Raw genomic sequence first — 17,205 nt, forward strand, 5'->3', positions numbered from 1 at the left:
CTTTGGGTATATGATACTTGAGTTTCATTGCTGGGCTTTCAAATCCCTTTTCATACTGTGCAAAGCCTAGTGGTCTTTCCAGAACTGCATTTTGAAAAGAATACAGCTGTTGCAACTTTGCTTCTGAGACATCTACAGTACCATACTTGGTTGAAGCTCCAAGCCATTTCTTAGATAATTTCAGCTCTACTTTATCTCAATGTCACTTGTATCCGGCATAGTGCCTGGCACATAGTAAATGAAAATAAATGTTTTAGTGAATGTAAGTGAAGACAGTTCAGGATGTAACTCTTTTCCTTACCCCCGCCCCCTCCACATGGTGAGTTTTATCAAAACTTTTTGCATTCGGCCTAACTTGGAAATAGATGGTCAATTGAGATGAAGACAAGAGAACCCTTGAATGAAATTGAAGCTCTTCTTTAAAACTTCATCCTTGGTAATGATAGTAATAACATGCTGGCTAAACAGGATGAGTTAAGTTCCTCCTCACGAATAACAGACATTTATAAAGGCAGTCTAGCTCAGGTTCTGGAGTCACATGACTTGGGTTCAAATCTTGGCTGTGCTGTTTCCCTTAGGCAAGTTATTTAACTGCTCTGTTTCTCAGATTCCAGATAATATCTAACTCACAAGGGATGCTGAGAGGGTGAAAAGAGATCAATGAGATTACATGCTGTACTCAGGACAGTCTCTCATACATAGAAAGAGTTTTGTAAATAGAGGCTGCCATTAGCATTGCTCTTACATGTGATGGAATTAAAGGTACCCCAGAGTAGAAGTCTCAGCCCCTGCCACCAGGGCACTGATGAAGTTGAGGACATCAGTCTCTATTGAAAGCCAGGGATCCGTGTACACCAGGTGCCAGTCAGCTATAGAGGCGCTGTGGCCTTCAGGAGAGTCCTGGAGGCTGCGAAGTTTGGAGAAGGCCTCCCCAAGAAAGGAGGATGTGAGCTTAGTCTTGAAGAGGGACAGGATAAGCAGACAGAGAGGCTGGGGGAGTTTGGATTGTGTCCAAAAGACAGTGGGCCAACAACGTGGGCTGGGCAGAGTCTGTGAAGGGCAGCAGCAGGAGATGAAGCCGGAGGCGTGGGCAGGGACAGACACTGGCGGGCCGCAAGCACCCAGCCACGTCCAAGTTTTAACTGGTTACCTTTTAGGAATGGGAGCTGACCAGGTGGGTGCCACTGTACACACATAGCACTTTGGGAAAATGGCCTTTCCATCTGTAGTACCCATGCCAGCGGAGAGAAGGTGACCGCGGGAGAATGGCTTACCATGGATGGCAGTAGCCAGCTGAGGCAAGGCAGTTATGCACACAGGAGCTAGCTGGAAGTGGCCACCCTTGCTGCATTTGGTGGTCTTGCTGACACAGGCGCTTCTAGCTTATTTCCAAGTCAGCTATGAGATGGTGGTGTTGCAGGGCTTTGCCTTAGTTCAGCTAAAGACGGGGTCCTTGTCCGTCCCATGGCCACGAAAATGTAGGCTCGCAGAGGGTTTGAAGGGTGAGTAAAACAGGGTTTTACTGGGTGAAAGAAAAAAGAAAGGGGAGTTGGGGGGGCGGGGAAGCAGGATCCTGCGCAAGGCCAGCAGGCTACTTGAATCCCAGGTTCCACACAGGAAGAGGAGGGGTCAGGCTCCTAGCGTGTGAGTTGGGGCAAGGGAGCCAAGGACAGCGAAAAATAGTTTCATCGTGTCCCATTGGCTGTGGTTGGGTGACGTGTCCCTCCGGGAACCACACCCTGAATCCTGGCAAACACCAGGGCTGATGTTAGTGAAGCCCAGGGATGTGAGGGGAGAATGGTGGATGGAGTGTTCTAGAACAGTGGATATTGGGCATCAATAACAAGAGATACTCCCAGGAGGAAGTCGGCTCTCCTTTGAACTTCTACGCATTGCAGACGCACGCAGATACCACCCCAAAGTGTAGCTCCTTCCCGCAGTCACTGTTTTATTTCACATCTTCTGCTTCCAAAGGAGAACACAGTGGTTCCGTGATGGAATTAGTCCATCCGGAGGTCATGGTTTTCTGGGCTCTAGAGTTGGATGGATTTATATAAGTAAATTACCCTAAACTGTTAGAACTGCTCCAGTGCCATGGAGAAGAGCTGACATCACAGGCTCAAATGCTGCTTTCAACTGCAAACAAAACCTGGAGTGTTCTGCTGGGGGGGTTCTGATAGAACGCAGCAACCCGATACACGATAACAATTTTTGGCACTAACTGAAACTAATTGAAATTCATCTGCTATTACCTCTGTACTTTCCATGAAAATGAAAAGTAGGATGAAAGTAAAGTAAAAAAAAAAAAATAAACTGCCTTAATGGCTCAAAATGGATCAATTATTTTCATCTTTAGCTAAATATAGTTTACTGCCTTATTAAAAGCATGTTTATAGGAAAAGTATAACATTAAAATTCCATTGCATGCATCATCGAACAAAGCCTTTGTTATATCTAATATATTCTTCCCTTTTTATTCAGCAGAGCAGAATGGGACAGGTCATGTTTCGGGCATAGAAATCTTATGCTTTGACTTCTAAAAAGTAAAAAGAGCATTGTCTGTTTCTATTTGTGGGCAAGATTTATATATATGTACACACACACATATATATATACATACACATATATACACATACACATATATACACACATATATATACACACATATATTTTTATTTATTTATAAATTTATATATATGTGTATATATATATATGGCAGAGTCTTGCTCTGCCATCCAGGCTGGAGTGCAGTGGTTTAATCTCAGCTGACTGAAACATCTGCCTCTCCGTCTCAAGTGATTCTCCTGCCTCAGCCTCCTGAGAAGCTCGGATTATAGTCATGCACCAGCACACTCGGCTAATTTTTGTGTTTTTGGTAGAGATGGGGTTTCGCCATGTTGGCCAGGCTGGACTCAAACTCCTAACCTCAAGTGATTCTCCCACCTTGGCCTCCCAAAGTCCTGGGATTAGAGGCAATGAGCCACCATGCCTGGCCTGTTTTTTAATAAGTGTTTATTTCACAATTTATTAATATTCTGTGATTGCTACTTAAAAATATTTCATTATCTAGTTATTTGCTGAAGATATTTACCCATGTAAAATGCCAGTTGGAGTATATTTTAATAACGTGTTACACATCCATCTGCAAGTGTACTGCAGTGCTATGAGACCTGGTTTTGAAATAGACTCGTGGGGTTTGAGTCCTGCTGACCCACCTGCTTGCCATGTGACCTTGAGCTCAAGATTTAACCTCTCTGTACCTTGTTTTCTGGATAAAATGATAAATCCTGTCTCACAGGTCTGTTCTGAGGATGAATGAGTCATATGTAACCACTGTATGTCTCTTTTGAAGCAGAAAAAGGAAATATAATTATTCATTAAAATACAAAAGAATAGGTAAATATGCAGACATAATTTAAAATATATAAACTATAAAATGTAGCACATAATTCTTGTTTCTTTGACCTTAAAGATATAATAACTATGAAGAAAACTTCATGTTAATATTGTGTGCATAAATCCTGAATTTATTTCTTATACTCTTGAGATCTAACTTCATGGCCAGACCACCAGACCAGCACATCTTTCCCTCCAAGTCCTGATTCTCTCCTTGGAGAAGCTTCATCTTTATAGCATTGAGCGTGACCATGAAATGGCAGCAGAGCACAATTTCCAAGTGTTTAAAAGTAAAGCACTCAGTTCAAAAGAATAAAATGACTTTTTAGCATCTACTAAAAATAATTTCTTTAAAAGTTGTCCCGTTACTTTTAGGGTACATCTATGACTAAAAAAATTAGCACTTTATTTTACTTCTTGAACTTAATGGGGAAATCAACTTAGTTTTCCTTTCCTGCAAAGTCATACCTTTAATTACTTGTTTTCTAACTCCTGAAACTCTTACGTACTGCCTTCAGGAACCAGGATGATGAAACTGGCATTTTTCCCCCTTGATTAACATAAATTGAAGAACTTCCTGAATCTTGGTGCATTATTCTTTTTTAGACAGAGTCTGTCTCTGTCACCCACCAGTGGCACAATTGTTGTGGCTCACAGCAACCTCCGTGCCCTGGGTTCAAGCGATCGTCCTACCTCAGCCTCCTGAGTAGCTGGGACTACAGGTGTGATCCACTATGCCCAACTAATTTTTGTGTGTTTTTAGTAGAGATGGGGTTTTACCATTTTGGTCAGGCTGGGTTCAAACTCCTGACCTCAAGTGATCTGCCAGCCTCAACCTTTCAAATTGCTGGGATTACAGGTGTGAGCCACCACACCCAGCCCCAGGTTGAAACTTTAAAGTGTGATCGCCTTATGTGCATGGTCACTATCAAAGTTGCTGATTTGTTGATTTACACCTTGAGAGGCCAAGGTGGGAGGATCACTTGAAGTCAGGATTTTGGAACCAGCCTGGCCAACATGGCAAGACCCCATCTCTACAAAATTTTTTTTTAAAAACTAGCCAGGCATAGTGGCATGTGGCTGTAGTCCCAGCTACTCAAGAGGCTGAGACGGGAGGATTGCTCGAGCCCAGGAGTTCGAGACTACAGTGAGCTGTGGTTGTGCACTACACTCCAGCCTGAGTGACAGCAAGACCCCATCTTAAAACAAAACAAAAACAAAAAGCGAAAAGATAATCTGTACATTTCTACCAGCATTTTAATTGGCAAGTGCTAGTGCCCTTCAGTCTGAAGTGGGGAATCGACAGCTCATGCAGGTATTGACTGCATCATCACTTCCCCCTCTCTCTCCTTGGTTGGGCTGTTGACGCTGGCACCCTCCTTCCTCTAGGAAGCACCCTTGCACATTCTGTTTCAAAGGTTGCGACTGGTTAGCAGTGAGAGAATGACTTCGGGCTCCTTCTTGCTTGACAGCTTTAATTTGAGGAGCTTCCACACAGTCGCCTTTTTACGGGCGCTCTGCCTGGACCCTACTGCCCGTCTCAGATCTGCAGTCAGAGTAATGCATGATTTATTCCCTAAAAAGAGCAACAAAGATTGGTCTTCCATGAAAACTGCCATAGTTACATTCCCTTATCCTTTATGGGGAATCCACCCAGAGTGTTCTATTGTTGGTTATTTGCCATTTGAAAGTGGGGCAGCCCATCCTTTACCTCTGTCACCTGTTAAATCGAGAGCAAAAGCTGGTCATTTCTCATCTGTTAGGTAAGCTGATCTGGGAAGGAAACGGTGACTAAATCTTTCAGCATAAAACTGATATCCAGGGAAAGGGAAATCATCAGTTTTTCCACTCTCCTTTTTTTATGTGTGTCTAGAAACTTCAAAACAGTGTGTGTGATATCCCAGTAATGTGAAGGAAGCCCCTGCAGTGTGTTACCTACTTCCTTGTAAATATTTGCAAGGGCTCCATGCGTTGTAAAGTACACAATGGTAGGTATACATGGATGAAATTCATCTTTAATATGGTCATACTATGTATCCAGAAAATTAAAATTTAAATAAATAAATTCATATTTCATTAACTGAAGTTTTCCAGCTTATGAAAAGCATGCTGTAGGCCGGGCGTGGTGGCTCACGCCTGTAGTCTTAGCACTTTGGGAAGCCGAGATGGGCGATCACTTGAGGCCCAGAGTTCACTGCCAGCCTGGCCAACACGGTGAAACCCCATCTCTATTAAAAATACAAAAATTAGCTGGGTGTGGTGGTGGGTGCCTGTAGTTCCAGCTACTTAGGAGGCTGAAGCATGAGAATCACTTGAACCCAGGAGGCAGAAATGGCAGTGAGCCAAGATGGTGCCACTGCACTCCAGCCTGGGCTACAGAGTGAGACTCTGTCTCGAAATTAATTAATTAATTAAAAACTGAAATAAAAGCATGCTATCAAAGAACATATGTCATGGCCCCCATAACTGGGGCTGTCTCACCTGTCTGTACAGCCGCCATGCTGTTCTGTGCCAGTGGAGGCTCAGCTACCCACTGCACACACGGGGACACGTAACTATCAGCCCCAACACCTCCCTCAGGCACAACCAACAGAGTGTCCCCCGGTGCCGGTCATTATTCACTTGCCCTCAGTTCATCCCACCCAGCAGCTACTTTCTCTCACCTACTTTTAAACTCTTTCTTCCTTCTAACTCTTACCCAGGGATTCAGGAAGATCTGTTTCTCTGAGGCGCCTACTGTTCGACTGTGTCTCTGCCCCCCTTTGTTTCTCTCTCCATTTCCTTCCTTCCCCATCTTTCCTTCTTGATTCAGCCCAAAATTGACTTAAACACTGCAACATGAGTTACCCAACTGCTACTTCCATATAAAATATAAGAAAGCCTGGTCATCCAATGTCACATTTACATCTAAAAGAAAACCAGGGGTGGAAATCTGTCAAACTCCTACAAATTCCCAGAAATTGTATCAGCCTCCTGAGTAACTGGGACTAGAGGTATGTGCCATGCCTGAGAGAGAGAGAGAGAGAGAGAGAGAGAGAGAGAGAGAGAGATTTTTTTTTTTTTTTTTTTTTTTTGTAGAGACGAGGCTATGATGTGTTTCCCAGGCTGGCCTCGAACCCCTGGCCCCAATCAATCCTCCTGCCTTGGCCCCCAAAGTGCTTGGATTACAGGCATGGGCCACTACACTCAGCCCTGTCTTTCTTTAAATAGCACATTAAAGATGTAATTTCTTGTTTCCCTGAGCTTAAATGCCACCAATGTGACAGGAGTAGTATTTTATATCTATAATTAACAAATTATAGGCACACACAATTTCGGTTACATTAGGGACTGTGGGATTTCATGAGCCTACACCGGAAACCTAATAACCAGATCTGACATCGTTAAGGGGAACATATTTCTGTCTTACAAATCTCAGGTGTGTAGCCCATTCTGTGACTGGATAGATCTTACAGTGCCAACTTAGTAGTGAATACCAAGCAGAAATAGGTGGTGGGAAAATCTGGCTACAGTGAGGTTGTTTGGTGTTAAATATTTAGAGGGCCCAAAAGCATGATCCAGCTAGCAGGAAGAAAGTCTTAGGATCAGCAATCTAATAAATCTCTGACATATATCCACGTATCTGGTCAGGAAACACAATACTATGGTGGTAATTACAGTCACATCCAGTGTAGGCCAGGCACTGTGCTAGGCTCCAGGGATAACATGATGGGAAGGGCAAACATGGACCTTACAGTCCAAACAAGTCATCTCGCCAAGAAGTCTGGCTATAGCCTGGGTGTGTAGGCCATGGTGAGTGCTGGAAAGGAAAGTTGGAGACCACCCACAGGCCTGCTGGGGTCTCACCTGCCTGGAGGCTGGACAGTCTGTGGGGACCAGATACAGCTACAGGCAGGCTAAGGCCTTGACATGGGTTCTTCAGAAGCACTGGTTCCAACTCATCCGTATTAGTAAAATTACTCTGATAAATATAAGTAATCATATTTTTAAACCAGTTTGATTTGTCCCAAAATGAATAATCAAAGTATTTGTCTACTAAGCTTTTTTTCTGGAGGGGGCCCCAAAATATAAGACTTTGGTTATTCTAAGAGTTATCACCATGCTTATATCTTGCTGTATGACAACATTATATATGGGCATTTGACTGAAGCCCATATTATTGTTAACAGTTCTAAATGCTATTGTTATCGATAATGATAACAATATGAGAGATTGTGTATAAAAGTACCTAACTGTGTGCCTGGCATAGAGGAGTCCAGAGATAAACATGAACTGGATCTAAAAATCCTCTACAAAGTAAATGTGAGCAGCGTTGCAGAAAGAACTCACAACTGCACAAAGATGATGAAAAGAATAATCTCCCACAGAACGGAGATATTTAAAGGCAAGAGACTGGGCCAGACGCAGAGGCTCACGTCTATAATCCCAGCACTTGGGGAAGCCAAGGTGGGGAGATCACTTGAGGTCAGGAGTTCAAGACCAGCTTGGTCAACATGTCGAAACTTCGTCTCTACTAAAAATACAAAAATTAACCTGGCATAGTGTTGTGGGCCTATAATTCCAGCTACTCAGGAGAGGCTGAGGTGGGAGAATGACTTGAACCCGAAAGGTGGAGGTTGCAGTGAGCTGAGATCGCACCACTGCACTCCAGCCTGGGCAACGGACGAGACTCTGTCTCGAAAAATAAAAATGAAAATTAAAAAAAGGCAAGAGGTGGACCTGGTCAAGAATAGTAGGCCATCTTACATATTAATAGCTAGTTTTTATCATGTTTTGTTATATTTGTGGAGGAATGTGATTTGACCTGTAACACGTTCTTATTTATTTAATATAACAGATTATATTGTCACAACATTCTACTATATTTTATGGGAAATGAGAGAACTATAACTAGTCATAGAAAACCTGTTTAAATGAAAAGTTTGAGATGAAATCACACAGGCAGTCATCTTCCATATGACCATGCTGATTGCACTGCCGGTCAGTAAATATTTATCCTTCTCTCCCTCCTGTGTGGGCAGAGTGGATGTCCTCACTTCTGTGCTCATGCGCATGGCCATGACACTTACTTGGGTCAATGGGAAGTTAGTGGATGTGATGTGGGCGGAGGCTTGATATGTGCCTGGGCCCTTGTGCTTGCCTTTCTGTGCACCTGCATTTCACCATAAATAGAAAATGCCTCAGGTAGCTGTCAGTCCAAGCAGGATGAAACACATATGGTGCAAACAAACCCAGCCACAACCTGGAGCCATATCAGCTGACATCCGTCCGCCCATAGGTATGTAGACCACCTACAACATGCTGCTTGTTGTTTGACATTGAGTTTTGACGTGGTTTGTTATGCACCATTGCTGTGATGATAACTGACTCTTAAGATAACCGAAGTCTTACATTTTTGTTAGGGAATTTTGTTTCAAATTAAACATAAAGATAGCCAAAACTGTTTAGAAGTCACATTATCTAGAAATAAACCTCTAATTTTGAAATCAGAGATTTTATAAAATGTATCACCTTTGGAATCGAAAAGTATCATCCTCTCCAGCTGCCTGCAGTCGTGGACCACGCTCGCTGGATCAGAGAGCTCTCCAAACCCCAGCAGCACCACAGGCCCAGTTTTCCATGAGCCTGTAAAGAAAAAGCCCAGCTCACAGTAGAGCTGCTAACAGCTCTCATGAAAGAGACCGGAAAACACAAAATCGTTAGCTGTGTGAGATCTAAACACACTTAAATTTGTTCAACTGAAAATGAATATTGTTTTGGCTTGCCTATTTCAAAAGGACAGAAGACCTCAAACCTTTGACAGTTTTCGGTTCAAGTTTTGCCTTTCTTGGCAGGCTGATTCTTTGTTGTGCCAGACAGCCAAGATTCATGTTTTGTAGCAGGTGGGAGCCTCAATAATTTAAGCAAAATGTTGCCTCTTTCAGCCAAGGAAAATGCAGCTCACCGAGGAATGTTGCATTTGAGCATCTGAACAGAGTGGGAGTCATAGCCACAAAACTGTCCTAGCGTCCTAGCGAAGGCAGGAATGGAGAGACTCCACTCCCTCACTTCAGTGCCTTCTTGGCTTTCCATAGATGAAGAGCAGGGAGTATGGGAGAACTTTCTAGATGCTGTTAGTTTCCGAGAAGCCATCTGAAAGTTACTGTAGTTTATTTTTCCTAAGCAAACAAGACAAACCATCACACCTCCTTTCAGTTTTGGATTGAAAACAATTTGGGCATGATTTCCTCAACCAAATTAAATTAATACACTTGCCATTTATTTTGGCTTGTAAAATTCCTTTTCATACTATTTCATGAACAGGAGAAAAACAGAGAGACATTCAACAAAGTGTACATTTTGTGGTAAAATTGGTATCTTACCTGGAAAATGAGTCTACAGCAATTTATTTCTTTGTGAAAATTTGAAAATGCCAATTCAATATCAAAAATAGCATATACTACATTTCATTAATTTAATAGTGTCATTGATCTTAAAACTGCTAAAATTGTAGAATAGCATGTGTAATTACTTCTGTGGTCTTTTTGAGAAATGTAAATAGTATAGACTATCATCAAAATGCTCTTACACAAGGGAAATGTGTCAAGATTATTTTGTAATTTTATTTTTGCTAACCAAAATACTGTCCTTCAGTCTCTCTAGCTAGGTCTTGACACATTAAATTCTAAAAATCAGGGTTGAATCTTTGTAAAATTATCTGTTGAAAAGCAGAATGTTCTAGCCTTTAATTCTCAAAAAAGGGAAAACTTCCTTGAAATCAATCCAGTTCAACATTTAAATATTAAAATATCAGTAACATCATGAGCATGAATATTTTTTGCCATTGCCTTTTTGTCTGTAAGAAAGAACTAATATACATTGCCAACATTAGTAATTTTGTTTCCCTAATGAGTATAGCAAATTGGGAACAAAAACAAGACAAAAGGTTTTTGCTAGACAGTTTTCTTTCAGCATAATTTCAACTTCAAATTAGAGGAACATAAACGAATGTCCTACTTCTGCATTAAAAGTACTTGACTACTTTGTGGGATGTTTTGTGCCGATTCTTTACTAAATTATCTTGGTCGCCGTTGCTAGGTAACACCCCTTGCTTCCTGCAGCTGAAAAATGAGAGGGTTATACGGAGCAGTTCGGCATTATTAGCATTTGACTAAGGTTTTTTGGTTTTCTGAACTGTATATCTTAGCGTTTTCCCTTCTTTCCTAGGGAATGTCATTGTCTATGGGAATACAATTGATACTTACACCACTGTGGAGACGCTCTTAAACCTTGGCGTGAGCGGCAGCCGCGTGCACCTCGTGCAGCCCCCGCCGGCCTCCACCATCACCTGCATCAACAACTACTCGGTGGAGAGCGCCGTGGCGGACGCGCTGGCTGCCGCCGGAGTCACTATTTACCGGGATGCGATCCTGGCCCAGTGGAATGACGGCCTGCACCCAGACCCCATCTACAGCGCCTCCTTCACCACACCCACCAAGCCTTTTAGACTCCCGTGCTCTGTAAGTGGGTCCCTGCAAACCTCACTCACCAGCCAGGGACAGCCGACATCTCCAAGGGATTTGGGGGTCTGGAAGACTGCCGGCAGTGAATTTGGAATACCAGATGTTGGATTTTGTTTTCTGTGTGTTCGGATTACCTCTTGCTGGGTAACAACTCACCCCAGACTCAGTGGCATGAAGAAACAACAACCGTTTATTATTCTTATCTCTCCTGGTTTATTATTATTATTTTATTATTCTTATCTCTTCTGGCTTTGGCCAGACTCAGCTGGGAAGTTCCCACTTGAGGTCACTCATGCCGCTGAAGTCAGCAGTGGGTGGGCTGGAATAGCCCAAAAGCATAGCCACTCACATGTCTGGCTGTTGATCCTGAATCAACTTTAGTTGAGATTTTCGCCAGAACACTTAGAAGTGGCACCTTCATGGGCCTGGCTTCCTCACAACGTGGTGGTTTGGGTCTGAGGGTAGAGCAGAGAGAGAGGCGGTGTCAGCTGTGTCACCTTGGATGACCTGGCCTCGGAAATCAAGCAGCATTCTTCCCACCACGTTCTATTTGCTAGAGGCAAGTCACTAGGACCAGCCCATATTCAAGGAGTGGGAAATTAGACCCTGCCTGTTCCTGGACAGGAGGTCAAAGATTTGAATGGAGAATGCCTCTCTTTACTGAGAGCTTGCCATGCCCCAGGACATATTGTCACCTCATCGGGACAGCTCTGTAAAGGGAGGTATCCCCAATTTAAAGATGAGAACACCGTGGCTCTAAGTCAGTGACAGTGCTGGTTCCCTGCCCAGCCCAAGGTCTATGCTGCCATTAGCCTCTTAAGATTCCGGCAACAGCAGTAGTGAGTCTTTCCCCATGACACACAACCTCTGGCAGTGTGTATAGAGAGAGCACTTCCCTTTCCACGTGGGTGACACCCCACCTTCCAGCCTGTGTCCTCAGAGCTTCCAGTTTAGGAGGTTCATAGAAGCCTGCAGGGAGGGAAGGAGGGAAGAGGCTGGTCCATCTCACTGAGAAGCAGGGGACCCTTGCTCAAAGGGGAGGCTGAAGTGAGTATGAGGATAATGGTTGTGTAGGTCAAGGGTGTGTGTTAGCAGTTGTGATAAAGAATGCCTGCTAACATCCAGTGGGCAAGCCATTTAGGGGCAGGTGTTCACAGCAGGCCCTTACCTAGGAGTAGGGGCTGATCATCCTAAGTGGGGCTTCTCATTCACAGGCTGCAAAGGATTGAGGATGGTGGCTCTCACCCCCACCCCAACCCAGAACTCAAAGGACAGGAGCTCAAAGCAAACCACTAAAAAAGACTAAAAAGGAAGATTTTTTTTTTTTTAGAATCTCTCATTTTATCCTGAGATCCATGGAAATTTTGTATTCTACTCTGTAGTCCATTCATTTATTCATTCATTCCATAAATATTTATTGAACACCTGCTAGGTCCCAGGCTCTGTCCTAGGTGTTAGGGATGTAACAGTGAAAAAGACAGGACAAGTCCCCTTTATTTTAAAAAGTGATACTGTCTATACATGTATGTCATGACACCTATTTAAGACAGGAAATATCAAAATACTTTTGCCCAAATTTTCCCTCAAAAAAAATGGCAAACCTGGAAGATTGCCATGTTTATCCTGAAGCACCTCTAGAGGTGAGTGTGTGCCTTGCTCAGGAAGCAGAGGCCTGAGAAAACTTCCCCAAACATCCCATTGGGTAGCAGCTCTTCTGACCTTCACTTTCCTATTCAGATTAGAATCAAACTCCTGACAAAAACATCTGGCAAATTAAATTGACCCTTGAACACATGAGAAGTAGGGGCACCAACCCTCCTCACAAAGTTGAAAAATCACATATAACTTTTGACTCTCCAAAAACATAGCTACTAAAAGCCTACTGATGACCAGAAGCCTGACTGATCACATAAATAGTTGATTATATGAAAACATATTTTGTATTTTATATGTATTGTATACTCTATCCTTACAATAAAGTAAGCTAGAGAAAAGAAAATGTTGTTAAGACAATCATAAGGAAGAGAAAATATGTTTATTCTTCATTAGGTGGAAGTGGATCAAAATAAAGGCCTTCGTCCTCATTGTCTTCACACTGAGTAGGCTGAGGAGGAGAAGGAAGAGGAGGGGTGGGTCTTGCTGTCTCAGGGATGGCAGAGGCAGAAAAAAAAATCTATGTGTAAGTGGCACACAGTTCAAATCCATGTTGCCCAAGGATAAGCTGTACTCTGTCTTGATCCAAGGCACCATCCTGCTGCATTTTCATCCTAACACCGTCTGGGTCAAACATCGGCCTGTTTACTGTTGTATTTTTTCTCCTACCTTCCCTGGTCTGCTTGGTCTCACAAAGAATGGCCCCTGCAGATGACATTTCCCAGGCTCCATTATTCTCTGATTTTCGTCTTTATTTGGCCAACAGTTTGTACCTGTGGGAGATTAGACATGGCAAGCGGGGAGTTCGGGGTAGGTATCTCTCATACTGTCTGCCTTGGGCAGCATCTGTCAGGGCATTAAGCATCTTTTGGTGGGGATGAATGTGTCCATCTTCTTCACAGTGGTCTTGGTGTCGTGGCTTGAATTACGTCCCCCAGAAAGATATGTTGATGTCCTGACCCCCAGTACCAGTGAACATGACTTTATTTGGAAATAGAACCTTGGTCGATGTAAGCAAGTAAAGAGAAAGTCATCCTGGATCAAGGTGGGCCCTGAATCCAATGACTGGTGTCCTTAAATAGATTTGATGGCATACAGAGACACACAATGAAGAAAACCTTATGACAGTGGAGGCAGAGGTTGATGTGATGGCAGCTGCAAGTCATGGAATGGCAGGAATTGCTAGCAACCTCCAGGAAGTAGGAAGAGGCAGGGAAGGCTTCTTCCCTAGAGCCTCTGGAGGGAGTATGGTCCTGACAATACTTGGATTCTCTAGAACTGTGAGAGAATAAATTTCTCTTGCCTTGAGCTACTCAGTTTGTGGTACTTTATTACAGCAGCCCTAGGAAACTAAAGCAGGTGATATCACAGTGTATGTACCTACTAAAACTATGTTTTTTATAACGAGAATCACACATTATATGCTGTTTTTCTATTTGGCTTCATTTACTCAGCATAATGATTTTGAGATTTCATATAGTTCCATGCATCAATAGTTCATTCTTTTTTATGGCTGAGTAGTAGTCCATTGTATGGATATATTGCGTTTTGTTTATTCATTTGCCTGCTATGTACATTCTGGTACATGTCTTTGTGTGGATAATATTTTTATTTTTCTTAGCTATAAGCCTAAAGAATATCTAAATTCTTTGGTAGGTGAATGTTGACCTTTTAAGAAGTCACCATTTTGCTCTCCAAAGCAGCTATACCATTTTACATGTCCATCAGCAATGTATGGGAGTTCCAGATGGTCCACATTCTTGTCAGCACTTGGTATTGTCAATCTAATTTTAGCCACTCTTGTGGGTGTGACATGATGTGTCACTGTGTTTTTTTAATTTGTGCTTTCCTGACGGTTAATTATGTTTGGCATCTTTTCATTTTTTTGGTAGCCATTAGTATTTCTCCTTTTTGTGAAGTGTTCAAGCTATTATAAATGTATTTAAAATTTTGAAATTTCCAATTGATCACTGCAAGTTTACAAAATGCAATTTACTTTGTGTATAAACATTGTAACTTGAAACTGCTAAATTCTCTTATTAGCTTTTGTAGTTTTTTAGGTCCATAAACATATCATGCAAATAGGGGCAGTTTTACTACTTTTCTGATATTTAGGTCTTTTATTTCAGTTACTTGCTTTATTCTACTCACTAGGACCTACAGTGCAATGTTTAATAGAATTGGGGGAAATAGACATCCTTGCCTTGTTCCATATCCCAGAGAGAACTTTCAGGCTTTCACTATTAAATGTGAGAGAATTTGGCTGTGGATTTTCCTTTGGTGCTTTTTATCAGACTGAAGAAATAACATTCTTCCATTCCTAGTTTGTTTAGAGGTTTTATCATGAATGACTGTTGAATTTTGTTAAGTGAACTTTCCATATTTCTTAAAAAGAAATATGGAGATTTTCTTCTTAATTCTTTAATACACTGAATTACACTGATTGATTTTTTAAAATGTTCAGTCAACCTTAAATCTCTGGAATAAAACTTAATTGGTCATAATGCATTATCTTTCTGTATATTCTTAAATTTTACTTGCCAATATGTTTTAAGAATTTTTGAAACTATTTTTTAACTATATTCATGAGGGATGTTGATCTATAATTTTCTATTTTAGTAATGTCCTTGTAAGGTTTTGGTGTTCAAGCTGTGTTGGCCTCATGCAAAAAATTTGGGCAATGTTCCCTCCTTATTTATTTTCTGAAAAGGTTTGTGCAAGATTGTTATTTTTTCTTTCTTGGATGTTTGACAGAATTAACCAGTGAAACAATCTGGGCATGGAGTTTATATTGTTGAAAGGCTTTTGATAACAAATTCATTTTTTTAACTAGATATAAGGCTACTCAAATTTTCTGCTTCTTCTATAAATTTTTGTAAATTGTAATTTTTAAGAAATGTGTCCATTTCATTTACATTTGTCAAATGTGTTGACATTAAGTTTTTCACATATTATTTTATTATCTATTTGATGTCTAGGATCTGTAGTAATAACCCCTCATTTGTTTCTGAGATTGGTGAATTGTGTTCAGTGTCTCTGACCCGCTCTCTGTTTGCTGCCAGTCTCTCTCTCTCTTACTCTCTCTTTCTCTCTCTCCCCCAGTGTAGATTGGGGTTTGTCAATATTATTGATCTTTTTCAATTAACCAGCTTTTGAGTATGTTAATTTTCTCTATTATCTGTCAATTTTCTCCTCCATTGATTTCTGCTCTTAATTATTTTCTTCCTTCTTCTTGCTTTGGATTTACTTTACCCTTCTTTTTTCTAGTTCCTTAAGGTAGAGCCTTAAGTTGTTGATTTATATAAGCATTTCAGCTGTAAGTTTTCCATTATGTTTGAGCTGCATCCCATAAACTTATATGTTAACTTTTAATTACCACTTATTTCAAAATATTTTCTAATCTCCCTGTGATTCTTTACTCAACCTTGGATTATTTAGAACTGCACTGTCTAATATTCAAATATTTAAACTTTTCCTAAATATTTTAATTGATTTCTAGTGTAATGCTGTTGTGATCAGAGAACAGTGTTTTGACATTTAGAGACAGGGACGGTGGCTCACACCTGTAATCCCAGCACGTTGGGAGGCCGAAGCGGGCAGATCATTTGAGGTCAGGAGTTCAAGACCAACCTGCCCAACACGGTGAAACCCCGTTTCTACTAAACATATGAAAATTAGCTGGGCATGGTGGTGCATGCCTGAAATCCCAGTTACTCGGGAGGCTGAGGCAGAATTGCTTGAACCTAGGAGGTGTAGGTTGCAGTGAGCCCAGATGGCGCCACTGCACTCCAGCCTGGGTGACAGAGCAAGACCCTGTCTCAAAAAAAAAAAAAAAAAAAAAATTGAGACTTGTTTTACATCCAAGCATATTGAGTAACTTTGTGAACATACAAGGAATATGTATTATGTGCTTGAGTTTAATGTTAGTTCAATATGGTTGATGGTGATGTTCAACATTCATAAGTCTTTACTGATATTTTTATCTCATTCTATTAATTGCTGAGAGAAGGGTATTACAATCTCTTACTATTATTTTGGAAGTTTCTGTTTTTCCTTTTAATACTTTTGATTTTTGCTTTATCTTTTTGGAGGCTCTGTTATTAAGCCCATGAGCATTTATAGTTGTTATATCTGCCTTGTGAATTGTGCCTTTTATCATTATGAAATGTCCCTCTTTATCTCTGATATTTAATAATATTCCTTATCTTAAGGTCCAGATTATCTGATATTAATATGACCATTCCATTCTTCTTATACTTGCTGTTTACATGATATATTTCCCATCCATTTACTTTCTACTTATCTGTGTCTTTGTGTCTGAAGTGTGTCTCTTGTAGGCATCATAAAGATTATATTAATGTTTGTAGTGCTGCATGACAAATTACCCCAAATTTAACAGCTTAAAACAACATCCCTTTACTAGTTTATAGCTCTATCAGTCAGAAATGCAGGCAAGGTGTGGCTGGCTTCTCTGCTTAGGGACTCTCAAGGCTAAAATCAAGGTACCAATCAGGCTGCATTCTCTTTGGAGCTTGAAGTCCTCTTCCAAGCTTATGTGATAGTAATAGAACTTAATTCCTTGCAGCTGAGGACAGGGGTCCCCACTTCCTTGCTGGTCCAGCCAGGGGCTACTTTCAGCTCCTAGAGGCCATTC

General features: G+C 41.4%; 1 protein-coding gene across 8 annotated transcripts in view; it reads left to right on the plus strand.

Annotated features, from left to right (window-relative positions):
• Nucleotides 1–17,205, plus strand: part of LOC105486805 (cilia and flagella associated protein 61) — a 290,537-nt gene that overhangs the window by 201,915 nt on the left and 71,417 nt on the right. For all 8 annotated transcript variants that reach the window (XM_011749866.2, XM_011749862.2, XM_011749864.2 and 5 more), the window contains one exon: nucleotides 10,603–10,895. In XM_011749866.2, coding sequence (XP_011748168.2) covers nucleotides 10,603–10,895 — 293 coding nt within the window. The remainder of the gene's footprint in view (nucleotides 1–10,602; nucleotides 10,896–17,205) is intronic.

This window comes from Macaca nemestrina, chromosome 15 (genome assembly GCF_043159975.1).
Source record: "Macaca nemestrina isolate mMacNem1 chromosome 15, mMacNem.hap1, whole genome shotgun sequence".
NCBI classification, from domain to species: domain Eukaryota; kingdom Metazoa; phylum Chordata; class Mammalia; order Primates; family Cercopithecidae; genus Macaca; species Macaca nemestrina.